Source organism: Palaemon carinicauda, chromosome 26 (assembly GCF_036898095.1).
Source record: "Palaemon carinicauda isolate YSFRI2023 chromosome 26, ASM3689809v2, whole genome shotgun sequence".
Taxonomy (NCBI): domain Eukaryota; kingdom Metazoa; phylum Arthropoda; class Malacostraca; order Decapoda; family Palaemonidae; genus Palaemon; species Palaemon carinicauda.
In genome coordinates, this window is record NC_090750.1 from 10,294,738 (window position 1) to 10,307,810 (window position 13,073).

Genomic DNA, 13,073 nt, shown 5'->3' on the forward strand with positions numbered 1-13,073 from the left:
TATTTGGTAGTTTCAGACGTCACATTACCAATCCTGGTTGTTGATATCCTCTCGCATTAATAACTCCTAGTCGATATAATTCACCGAAGGTTAGTCAACGGGGATTCATACTTCTCGACACCACTCCAACACCCCACCCCCCACCCCCTACCCTGTAACCTTTGATCTCTACGTCAGGGCATCCACCTCCTTACATCATACTGGAAGTTTTCCACCCAGAGCTTCGTCAAATGCCAACGGCTCCCATGAAATGTAGCGTTTAACCCCCCCCCCCCAAGACGACCCGTGTTCACCTGATTCAGACGTCTGGTACTGGATCGTCTGTCAACTGCTAAACAAATGTTTGCAGAAATAAAAGGAATGAGCATTTGCTAAAAGGACTAAAGCCCATGGTCGTCACCCTTACTCTTGATCTTGAAGCACAGTAGTGCGCTTGCAAAGAGGGAAGAAACAAAGGTGGGTTCATAATATGCAATAAATGGAAGGAAAAAGTGGTAAAAATAAAGAGAAAAAATCATAGTCTTTTCAAGTTTCTAATGATAGTATAGATTCATGCAGTAAATATAATTTTATCATATGCTGCTCATATGGGTTGCTAAGAACTTAGACAAAAGTTTAAGGCAAATACTAGAACTATAAAAGAGAGGGACACTATGATTATAGTAAAAAGGAACGGCAAAGATGGGTAAAAAAGGGATGTATATGAGTAGGTACACGGAGGCCAGTATTTCGGAATAAGGAATGACGACCGGAAATATAAACGGAAGATGGCTCAAAGTTTTGAAATGGTATGAATGAATGCCTTCAGGATGCCAGAAAACTTTAAATCAATTGATCATTCATAATTGAATAAGCTACTAATAATTATTGAAAGTAGAGGAAAAAACTATTTAGATTACATTCTGGTTGGAGGAATTGACAAAAACGATGTGATGAACTAGAATGTAATATCTGCTGAAGCATCTATTGAAGGCATAAAATGGCTGTGATCGATTTTAAAACGAGAAGTTAAATCACATGAATAGTGTTAAAGTGTTAATTTTTTTGAAATAAAAAGACAAGATGAAACTGAAAAAAAGAAACGTGTTATTGTTATACACCTGTAAAGAAGAAGGAAAAAGCAAACACAAAAATAACTGTTCCTCTAAAGGAGATGCATAAACGATAATTACTGTATATGATCATGTTAACCCCACACCACCTGGTCCTGCGAGATGAATTAATTGTAAAAACCTCCTTAAGTTATCAATATCCAGCAGACTAAGAGTATGTAGAGTAACAATATGAGTTATGTATGAGGACTCGTATTCAGTCAACACCTGTTGATCAGAGAAAGAATGGATTTCCCTCAGTCTATTTGACGAAAGTCGATTCTACAGTTATGATTGCAATTTTTTGCGACATATACTATATATATATATATATATATATATATATATATATATATATATATATATATATATATATATATATATATATATGCATATATGTGTGTGTGTGTGTGTGTTTGTGTGTGTGTGTGTATGTGTAAGTGTGTGAGTGTACATGTATGCGTGCATATACGTGTGTGTACGTGTGTGCTCGCGTGTCCTTGTGTGTGCTCTCGCCAGTGTCTGCATGTAAAAAATTATTAAACAATAAAGATATATAAAATACCATCATATCCTCCTCATAGATATATTATACAAACTAGACGTATATAAAATACCTAATCTTTTGATTTGGACTAATAAAATGTATCTAAAAATTCCCTGTGTAACCTCTCTTTCATGTGCCACCAGGTGCGTCGATGTGACAGAAGGGGCTGGAGCAACTGAGGTCATCGGAGGCCATCAATTCTCAGAGCGAGATATGAATCAGATCATCTCGCACATGAAAGCCGCCTCCTTTCATCCAACTCTTCCGCCAGAGATCGCCACTGATGCTGCTATTTACGTGGCTGTAAGGGGAAAGGGATCTCTCTCTCTCTCTCTCTCTCTCTCTCTCTCTCTCTCTCTCTCTCTCTCCCTCTCTCTCTCTCTCTCTCTCTCTCTCTCTCTCTCTCTCCCCTAATGCATACGACATCCATATTTACACACACACACAAATACACAAATACACAAATACACATACAAGCATATAAACACACACAAATGTACACAAAAACACATACACACACAAACACACATACACACACACACTTATATATATATATATATATATATATATATATATATATATATATATATATATATATATATATATATATATATATATATATATATATATATATATATATATATATATATATATATATATATATATATATATATATATATAATTCATGTCAGTCTATGGTCTTTCTATGACAGTTTATATCTACATCCTTCTTCTGCCTCTTTTGCAATCTCTAGCAACTAATTCTATTTTTCTTAATATCCAACTATTATCTGATATTTTCATTATGTGTCCTGACGATGACCAATTTTCTTTTTATTATTTATTTAATACCCTCGACTTAAGTTTCCTCTTTAATTCATGTTATTTTTTAGTTTTTTTAATGTTATTCCCATTGGATATATATACATACATACATACATATATATATATATATATATATATATATATATATATATATATATATATATATATATATATATATATATATATATATATATATATATACCAAAGGCACCTGCCCCAATTTTGGGGGGTGGCCGACATCAACAAATGAAGCAAAACAAAAAAAGGGGCCCTCTACTCTCTACGTTCCTTAAGCCTAACCAGGGACTCAACCGAGTTCAGTTGGTACTGGTAGGGTGCCACAGCCCAACCTCCCACATTATCCACCACAGATGAAGCTTCATAATGCTGAATCCCCTACTGCTGCTACCTCCGCGGTCATCTAAGGCACCGGAGGAAGCAGCAGGGCCTACCGGAACTGCGTCACAATCGCTCGCAATTTATTCCTATTTCTAGCACGCTCTCTTGCTTCTCTCATATCTATCCTCCTATCACCCAGAGCTTTCTTCAAACCATCCATCCACCCAAACCTTGGCCTTCCTCTTGTACTTCACCCATCAACTCTTGCATTCATCACCTTCTTTAGCAGACAACCATTTTCCATTCTCTCAACATGGCCAAACCACCTCAACACATTCATATCCACTCTAGCCGCTAACTCATTTCTTACACCCGTTCTCTCCCTCACCACTTCGTTCCTAACCCTATCTACTCGAGATACACCAGCCATACTCCTTAGACCCTTTATCTCAAACACATTCAATTTCTGTCTCTCCATCACTTTCATTCCTCACAACTCCGATCCATACATCACAGTTGGTACAATCACTTTCTCATATATAACTCTCTTTACATTCATGCCCAACCCTCTATATTTTACTACTCCCTTAACTGCCCCCAACACTTTGCAACCTTCATTCACTCTCTGACGTACATCTCCTCCCACTCCACCATTTGCTGCAACAACAGACCACAAGTACTTAAACTGATCCACCTCCTCAAGTAACTCTCCATTCAACATGACATTCAACCTTGCACCACCTTCCCTTCTCGTACATCTCATAACCTAACTCTTACCCACATTAACTCTCAACTTCCTTCTCTCACACACCCTTCCAAATTCTGTTGCTAGTCGGTCAAGCTTCTCTTCTGTGTCTGCTACCAGTATAGTATCATCCGCAAACAACAACTGATTTACCTCCCATTCATGGTCATTCTCGCCTACCAGTTTTAATCCTCGTCCAAGAACTCGAGCATTCACCTCTCTCACCACTCCATCAACATACAAGTTAAACAACCACGGCGACATCACACATCCCTATCTCAGCCAGAGTCTCACCGGAAACCAATCACTCACTTCATTTCCTATTCTAAAACATGCTTTACTACCTTTGTAGAAACTTTTCACTGCTTGCAACAACCTCCCACCAACTCCATATAACCTCATCACATTCCAAATTGCTTCCCTATCAACTCTATCATATGCTTTCTCTAGATCTATAAACGCAACATACACCTCCTTACCTTTTGGTAAATATTTCTCGCATATCTGCCTAACTGTAAAAATCTGATTCATACAACCCCTACCTCTCCTAAAACCACCCTGTACTTCCAAGATTGCATTCTCTGTTTTATCCTTAATCCTATTAATCATTACTCTACCATACACTTTTCCAACTACACTCAACAAACTAATACCTCTCTAATTTCAACACTCATGCACATCTCCCTCACCCTTATATAGTGGTGCAATACATGCACAAACCCAATCCACTGGTACCATTGACAACACAAAACACATATTAAACAATCTCACCAACCATTCAAGTACAGTCACAGCCCCTTCCTTCAACATCTCAGCTTTCACACCATCCATACCAGATGCTTTTCCTACTCTCTTTTCATCTAGTGCTCTCCTCACTTCCTCTATTGTAATCTCTCTATCATTCTCATCTCCCATCACTGGCACCTCAACACCTGGAACAGCAAAATTATCTGCCTCCCTATTATCCTCAACATTCAGCAAACATTCAAAATATTCCGTCCACCTTTTCCTTGCCTCTTCTCCTTTCAACAACCTTCCATTTCCAACTTTCACTGTCTCCTCAATTCTTGCACCAGCCTTCCTTACTCTCTTCACTTCTTTCCAAAACTTCTTCTTATTCTTTTCATATGACTGACCCAATCCCTGACCCCAACTCAGGTCAGCTGCCCTCTTTGCCTCACGTACCTTTTGCTTTACTTCCACATTTTACTCTCTATTTTTTTCATACTTCTCTATACTATTACTCTGCCGCCATTCTTCAAAAGCCCTCTTTTTCTCTTCCACTTTTACCTTCACTTCATTCCACCATTCACTGCCCTTCCTCACGCTGCCTCCAACAACCTTCTTGCCACATACATCACTTGTAATCCCAACAAAATTTTCTTTTACTAACTTCCTCTCCTCCTCTAAATTACCAGTTTCTCTTACTCTCACCTCGTCATATGCCATTTTCAACCTTTCCTGATACTTACTATTTACCCCCGGTTTTATTAGCTCTTCAACCCTTACTAGCTCCCTTTTACATCCACCTACTCTATTCCCCCACTCTTTAGCTACAACTAATTTTCCTTCCACCAAAAAATGATCAGACATATCGTTAGCCATATCCCTAAACACGTGCACGTCTTTCAATCTTCCAAACATTCTTTCAGTTATCAACACATAATCCATTAATGCCCTTTCTACTACTCATCCATTTTCCACTCTTACCCATGTATACTTATTTTTATCTTTCTTTTTAAAAAAGCTAGCACTTATTACCAACTCTTGTTCAACACACATATCTACCAGTCTCTTACCACTCTCATTTTCACCTGGTACGCCATACTTCCCAATGACACCTTCTACCTCTCCAGCGCCCACTCTAGCATTTAAGTCACCCATGACAACTACATAATTCCTTCTACCCAGTCCTTCTACACGCCTAGTTAATTCATTCCAGAACTCATTCCGCTCTTCTTCACTTTTCTCACTACCTGGCCCATACGCACTGACAAACTCCCAACATTCCCTACCCAACCTAACCCTTACCCACATTAACCTAGATGATATCTCCTTCCATTTCACTACTTTACCTGTCATCCATTCACTCAGCAATAAAGCCACACCCTCTCTCGCTCTTCCCCTTTCAATTCCAGACACTCTACCAGACATTTTACCAAACATCACTTCACCCTTTCCTTTCAACTTTGCCTCACACAAGGCCAATACATCCATCCTTCTACTTCTAAACATACTTCTAATCTCATATCTTTTACTCTCTATCGTACTACATCCACGCACATTCTGACACCCCAAAACTAGAGTGCGGGGAGCAGTCACTTTTCCCCCAGCTCCATCTCTTTGTTGATGCCTCGTAAGATTTTTATACAGGAGAGGGGGTTCCCAGCCCCCTCGTCCCGTCCCTTTTATATAGATAGATATGGAAAATTCCCAGTGATACATACACACACACACACACACACCTTTTCATCAAAATAGATCCTCTCCAAACCTTCAGACTGGTAAGCCCAACCGCCTACTGTTCCTGTCCTGCCCAATCACAGCAGTGGGTTCCACAGAAAAAAGCTTAAAGTTACGAACCCGGCCTGAGATCAATTTGCTGACATGTGAATGCTACCAAAACACGTAATAACTTTAATAACCATGAAATATATATATATATATATATATATATATATATATATATATATATATATATATATATTTATATATATATATATATATATATATATATATATATATATATATATATATATTTATATATATAAGTATAATATATATATATATATATATATATATATATATATATATATATATATATATATATATATATATATATATATATATATATATATATACATATACACATGTACACACACACACATATATATATATATATATATATATATATATATATATATATATATATATATATATATATATATATATATTTATATATATATATATATATATATATATATATATATATATATATATATATATTTATATATATATATAAATATATATGTATATATATATACATATATATATATATATATATATATATATATATATATATATATATATATATATATATATATATATATATATATATATATATATATACATATATATACATATACATATATATATATATATATATATATATATATATATATATATATATATATATATATATATATATATATATATATATATATATATATATATATATATAATTCACTATGGCGGCCACGATCAACAATGTTTTGCAAACTATCAATTAAAAGTTTAGTGATGATGCTAAGAAAAGACCCCACTATATATTTTACTTGTCAGCTACTGAATGGTTCACATTTTTCTTAATATTTATAACACCAATAGCATGTCTTTCAAGACACTGAAAAAGTGTAAAATTTCAATCGTGTATTTTCTAACTTCCTAAAATTATTGAAATTAGCCAACGCAAATGACTTACATTAACGTTATGGAGACGACGAATTATTCAGCAACTACTATTCAATCGGAATATTTGATGTGTTATCCAGCCTAAAGAGTAAATGTAATATCTGGAAACTGTTTGTGAACTTTGTATATGTATATACTCATTACATATATTTGTAAATCATTTAGCATCTTGATAGAATCTCACATATAACTGCAATTGACTTTATGGAGATACTTTTATTCTTTATCTTTCAGGTCATCGTCATCTTCTACGCCGCCATCATCATCCTTCTCGTGGGGACGAACCTCCACCGCCTTCGCCTGCGTCGTCGAAATCGACCTCATCACTGTCATCCTCTCCCAGTTGACACATCAGCCAGTGCCGACGTCTCGCTGTCGATCTTCTCCTCCTCTTCGACAGATAATCCAGGGCCTGTGTCAACCACTGTCATCAGGGAGAAGAACAATTGGGGAGAGTATGAAGATGCTGCGGTTGTGTGATGCTGGACGTTCTGGGGACATAGGCCTAGGTTCAGATGGTGGACTTTATTGTGCCTTGCTGGAAAAGAATTAAGGAACTTGTAAGTGTTAATTCAACCCCAAGAAGTGTGTGTGTGGATTAAGAGTGTTAAAGGTGTTCAGGTGGTGGTTTTTAAGATAGGGATTGCGTCTCTGAAAGTTCTTGAGAGCCAATCATCTAAAAAATACATTTTATCTAAACTCAGCTAAACAGAGTCAGGGAAATAAACTTGGAACCAAATCTTGCTACAATACCTACAAAGTTCCTATAAAACGACTACTGAAAAAGGTCGGATATTAGGTGAAATAATAGAAGTTCTGTCCTAATTGTGAAAAAAAAAAAAAAAAAAAAAAAAAAACAATCTTGTCGTCCGGTAAGTACTTGTGGAAGAAATATATTCCAAATTATTCGATAGAAGTGATTGTGAAAAAATTGTATTACAAATTTCTTTCTAAAAGGGAGTTTAGAAAAAGGAAATATAACATAATACGAGTAGGAAATTGTCGTAAAGGCAATGAGTAGCGGAATAAACTTGATAACTGTTTCTGTAAAAGGTATTGTTTGTGACGGAAAATTGTAACTGCTTACAGTTGAGGAATATTTGGGGAAGAGAAGTACAGTACTACAAATTATGCGTTTGAAGGATATTTAAACGAAACGTCGAAAACATTATTTTTTGAGGAATTGTTGAAGAAGCATTTTACCGAGTATTCCTTAGAATTGTTAGTGAATGGAATTTCTTAATCAGATTTGCATTGGAAGTATTTGTAAAATATAAGGTTTGCATCATATATACCGGAAGAGTTTCCAAAGGAATAGTTTTACATTGTATGTTTTTGAAGCGCTTTCGAGGTGTTTGCTGAAATGGGGGAAGTTTTATAATCCCCATCTTTAGTATTACATAATGCAGAATTAAAATTCTGAAGTGATTCAGTTGGATGAAATCTTTGAAAACTTTTCATCAATGTAAATATGGGCGAATGTCACTGTTCCAACGTTCGTTTTTGGTGATAATCATCAATTTTGAAATATGTGTATAAACTCAATTCTTATAATGCAATGAAAACGCCAGTATTAAGCAAATCTATCATATAAGAAAGTATTTGTGAAGTAAATTAAATAAATAATGATGGTGCTTTGGATCTCTCTTTGAAGAAGAGTTTTCAATAGACACTTGTAGTTGTCTACCTGTAAATATAGCTAATAATTATAAAATTCTAAATAACTTTTTTCCTTTTAGATAAAAAATCAAAATAGTATTTATGTTTCTGACAAGAATTACACTGAACGTGACATGCCAAGATATAGTTCTAAACATATATATTTATAGAGGTATCGGATACGTCCCACAAAAATAATATAAAAATCCTTATAAGTTGGAATATTTATTCTGTAATTAATATGAATCATTTATAAAATAGTACTATACATATATATATATATATATATATATATATATATATATATATATATATATATATATATATATATATATATATATGTAAATATATACACACACACACACACACACACACACATATATATATATATATATATATATATATATATATATATATATATATATATATATATATATATATATATATATAATATGTATGTAAATATACACACACACACACACACACACACACACACACATATATATATATATATATATATATATATATATATATATATATATATATATATATATATATATATATATATATATATATATATATATATATGTGTGTGTGTGTGTGTGTGTGTGTGTGTGTGTATGTATGTGTATATATATATATATATATATATATATATATATATATATATATATATATATATATATATATATATATATATATATACACACACACACACACACACACACACACATATATATATATATATATATATATATATATATATATATATATATATATATATATATATATATATATATATACATAGACCACAATGACCTTTAATAGAGAATTCTATATTGGTAATGTATATCCACTACAACTCATTTTATGGTGATAGCTTCTGGCTGGGAAGAGATTCGAACCACTGCCTATTCAGCATAAAACCATGCCTACGAGGACTCTACTAACTGAGCCCTCAAGAGATATATAAGTTTATGACAAGCCGTTGATTGGCAAGAATGTTAGTGATATATTTTCATCACACACACACACACACACATATATATATATATATATATATATATATATATATATATATATATATATATATATATATATATGTGTGTGTGTGTGTGTGTGTGTGTGTGTGTGTATATATATATATATAGTTCTGTACACATTAATGAAATTCACCTTTGTAAACAAGCATTCTTATCAAATCCGAGGTGATGGTTTGTCAAAGCCGCTTTCGTAACTTCATTTTGAAATATATATCTCAGAAAATAATATGCCTAGAAATTATTAACTCAAGGGATATTTTTAGGCAACATGGATAATAATAAGTTTTTCGTGCAATCAAGAACAGACAAGGAAATGCCCATCTTCGCTGAAATAATACAATATCCATATAATAGACAACAATGATTTTTTTTATTTAGAACTTTAGAATTATTTTTCTTGGATAAGGGAAAAAAAAGATGGTTCTAATAAATTGTATCATATAAGGTTTTTTCTCCTTACGATTTTTGCTTTGTTTTTCTTGAGCAATTGAACAATTGAAATTGAGAAGGATTATACATAAGATATCCATGACAAAGTCACATCTTGAATGTCCTCTCTGTCCCATGCAAAGTAAATCTTTCAATTTTTATGGAAAATGATACTTAACTCTAAAAAACATACTATTGACCATCACAAAAACAAGTAAATAAGGCTATTGACACAAAGATCGAATGCTAATTAGTATCTAAAGGTATATTATCAATCAATCATGGAAAGTGCCTAACTATTAATTTCTAAAATATATTGGGAATAATAAAATTTTCCATTCGCATCTAAATTATAAAATATAGTTTAATTTTATTTGACAATACATAAAGATCATTGGAGGTTAAGGTTAAAAAAAAGGTTTTTACTTCAATGGTGCTAGGATATATATCAACAAAAAACTCTAACATATATGTACCTGCTCTTAAGTGCCATAAATATTTCTTGGGAAGATATAGAGGGATATGTCAAAACGAAGATAGATATAGGCAAGAACAAACACACGCACACAGACAAACACATAGACTCACACACACACGTATATATATATATATATATATATATATATATATATATATATATATATATATATATATATATATATATATATATATATATATATATATATGAATATATCTATATATATATATATATATATATATACATATATATATAAATATATATATATATATATATATATATATATATATATATATATATATATACATATATATATATATATATATATATATATATATATATATATATATATATATATATATATATATATATATATACCTATATATATATATATATATATATATATATATATATATATATATATATATATATATATACATATATATATATATATATATATATATATATGTATATATATATATATATAAATATATAAAGAAATATATATATATATATATATATATATATATATATATATATATATATATATATATATATATATATATGTATATATATAGATAGATAGATAGATTGGTATATAAATATTAATATGTATATATATATATATATATATATATATATATATATATATATATATATATATATCATATATCATACATAAGAATATATATATATATATATATATATATATATATATATATATATATATATATATATATATATATATATATATATATATATATATATATATATATATATATATATATCATATATCATACATAAGAATATATATATATATATATATATATATATATATATATATATATATATATATATATATATATATATATATATATATATATATATATATATATATATATAAACATTATTGCCCGAAGGAGGAAATTAAGACTTGATTGGAGATAGTACTATCCTCCATTAGGGACACTAAGTAACAGCATCAATCAAGTCTTTTAAATTTAAATTTCGTGGCAATAAAACACATATCATCCTCATCAAATATCAATTTTCTTGATTATCACTAACACCCACACAAAAATATTCACACTCACACACGTGCACACACACATGTGCACACATTTACATGCACACACAAACACACGCACGCATATATATATATATATATATATATATATATATATATATATATATATATATATATATATATATATATATATATATATCTACCCCCTAGTTTGCAATTTGGTTTTCGTAAAGGCCTTGGAGCATGTGATGCCCTTCTTACAATCTCCAATGCTGTACAGAAATCCCTTGATTGTGGTCGGGAAGTTCGTATGATTGGCCTTGATTTTAGTGCTGCCTTTGACTGTGTTAATCATGAGGCCCTTGTTTTCAAACTAAAACAGTTGGGAGTGGGTGGGTCGTTTCTTAGCATTATTATTAATTTTTTAAGTAATAGATCTCAAAGAGTTGTTGTTGATGGGCACCATAGTGATTATAGTAATGTGATATCCGGTGTTCCACAGGGTAGTGTTCTTGGCCTATTACCTTTCATACTATATACACATGACATGTGGTTTGGCCTAGAAAACTAGCGTGTTGCATATGCAGATGATGCTACTCTCTTTACATCAATTAAATCCCCTGAATGTAAATCTAGGGTTGGTGAATCCCTTAATAGAGATTTAGCTAGAATTAGAGCAAGGTGCAAATTATGGGGTATGGAGATGAATCTTAACAAAACTCAAAGTATGATTGTAAATAGGTCAAGGACGGTGGCTCCTTAACATCTGGATCTCAGTATTGATAATGTTTCTTTAAATATGTAAGACTCTTTCAAAATTTTAGGTGTGATTCTCGACAATAAATTTACTTTTGAGAAACATATAAGGTCTGTGTCATCTTCAATTGCACAAAAAATAGGCTTATTGAGAAAGTCTTTCAAGATTTTCGGTGATCAATCTATTCTGAAGAAGTGTTTTAATTCTTTCATTCTACCTTGTTTTGAGTATTGTTCTCCTGTCTGGTCTTCAGCTGCTGATTCTCATCTTAATTTGTTGGACAGAAACTTACGGTCTATTAAATTTCTTATTCCTGATCTAGATATTAATCTCTGGCACCGTCATTCAATTAGTTCATTATGCATGTTGCATAAGATTTTTCATAAATCTGACCATCCTCTACATTCAGATCTTCCTGGACAATTCTATCCTGTTCGTAATACTAGGCAGGCAGTTAATTCTAATAGCCAGGCCTTCTCCATCATTAGGCTCAATACTACGCAGTACTCTAGAAGTTTTATTCCAGCTGTTACCAAGTTGTAGAATGATCTTCCTAATCGAGTGGTTGAATCAGTAGAACTTCAAAAGTTCAAAGTTGGAGCAAATGCTTTTTTGTTGACCAGGGGGACATGAGTATTTTTATAGTTTATTTATGACATATT

The 13,073-nt window shown here is 31.7% G+C and overlaps 1 protein-coding gene across 1 annotated transcript; it reads left to right on the forward strand.

Moving 5' to 3' along the window:
- The first annotated feature begins 741 nt into the window (after positions 1 to 741).
- Positions 742 to 8,583, forward strand: LOC137619778 (uncharacterized). The gene is made up of 3 exons (XM_068350080.1): positions 742 to 788; positions 1,782 to 1,941; positions 7,253 to 8,583. The coding sequence occupies exons 1-3, from the start codon at positions 742 to 744 to the stop codon at positions 7,496 to 7,498; spliced, it is 453 nt and encodes a 150-aa protein (XP_068206181.1). The 3' UTR covers positions 7,499 to 8,583.
- The last annotated feature ends 4,490 nt before the right edge of the window (positions 8,584 to 13,073 follow it).

Bases quoted from the DNA above. Each gene is read 5' to 3' on its own strand.
- LOC137619778 (XM_068350080.1), top strand. From the start codon at position 742: ATGACGACCGGAAATATAAACGGAAGATGGCTCAAAGTTTTGAAATG. The intron at 789-1,781 runs GTATGAATGAAT...ATGTGCCACCAG, and splicing joins TGGCTCAAAGTTTTGAAATG to GTGCGTCGATGTGACAGAAG. The intron at 1,942-7,252 runs GTAAGGGGAAAG...TTTATCTTTCAG, and splicing joins ATGCTGCTATTTACGTGGCT to GTCATCGTCATCTTCTACGC.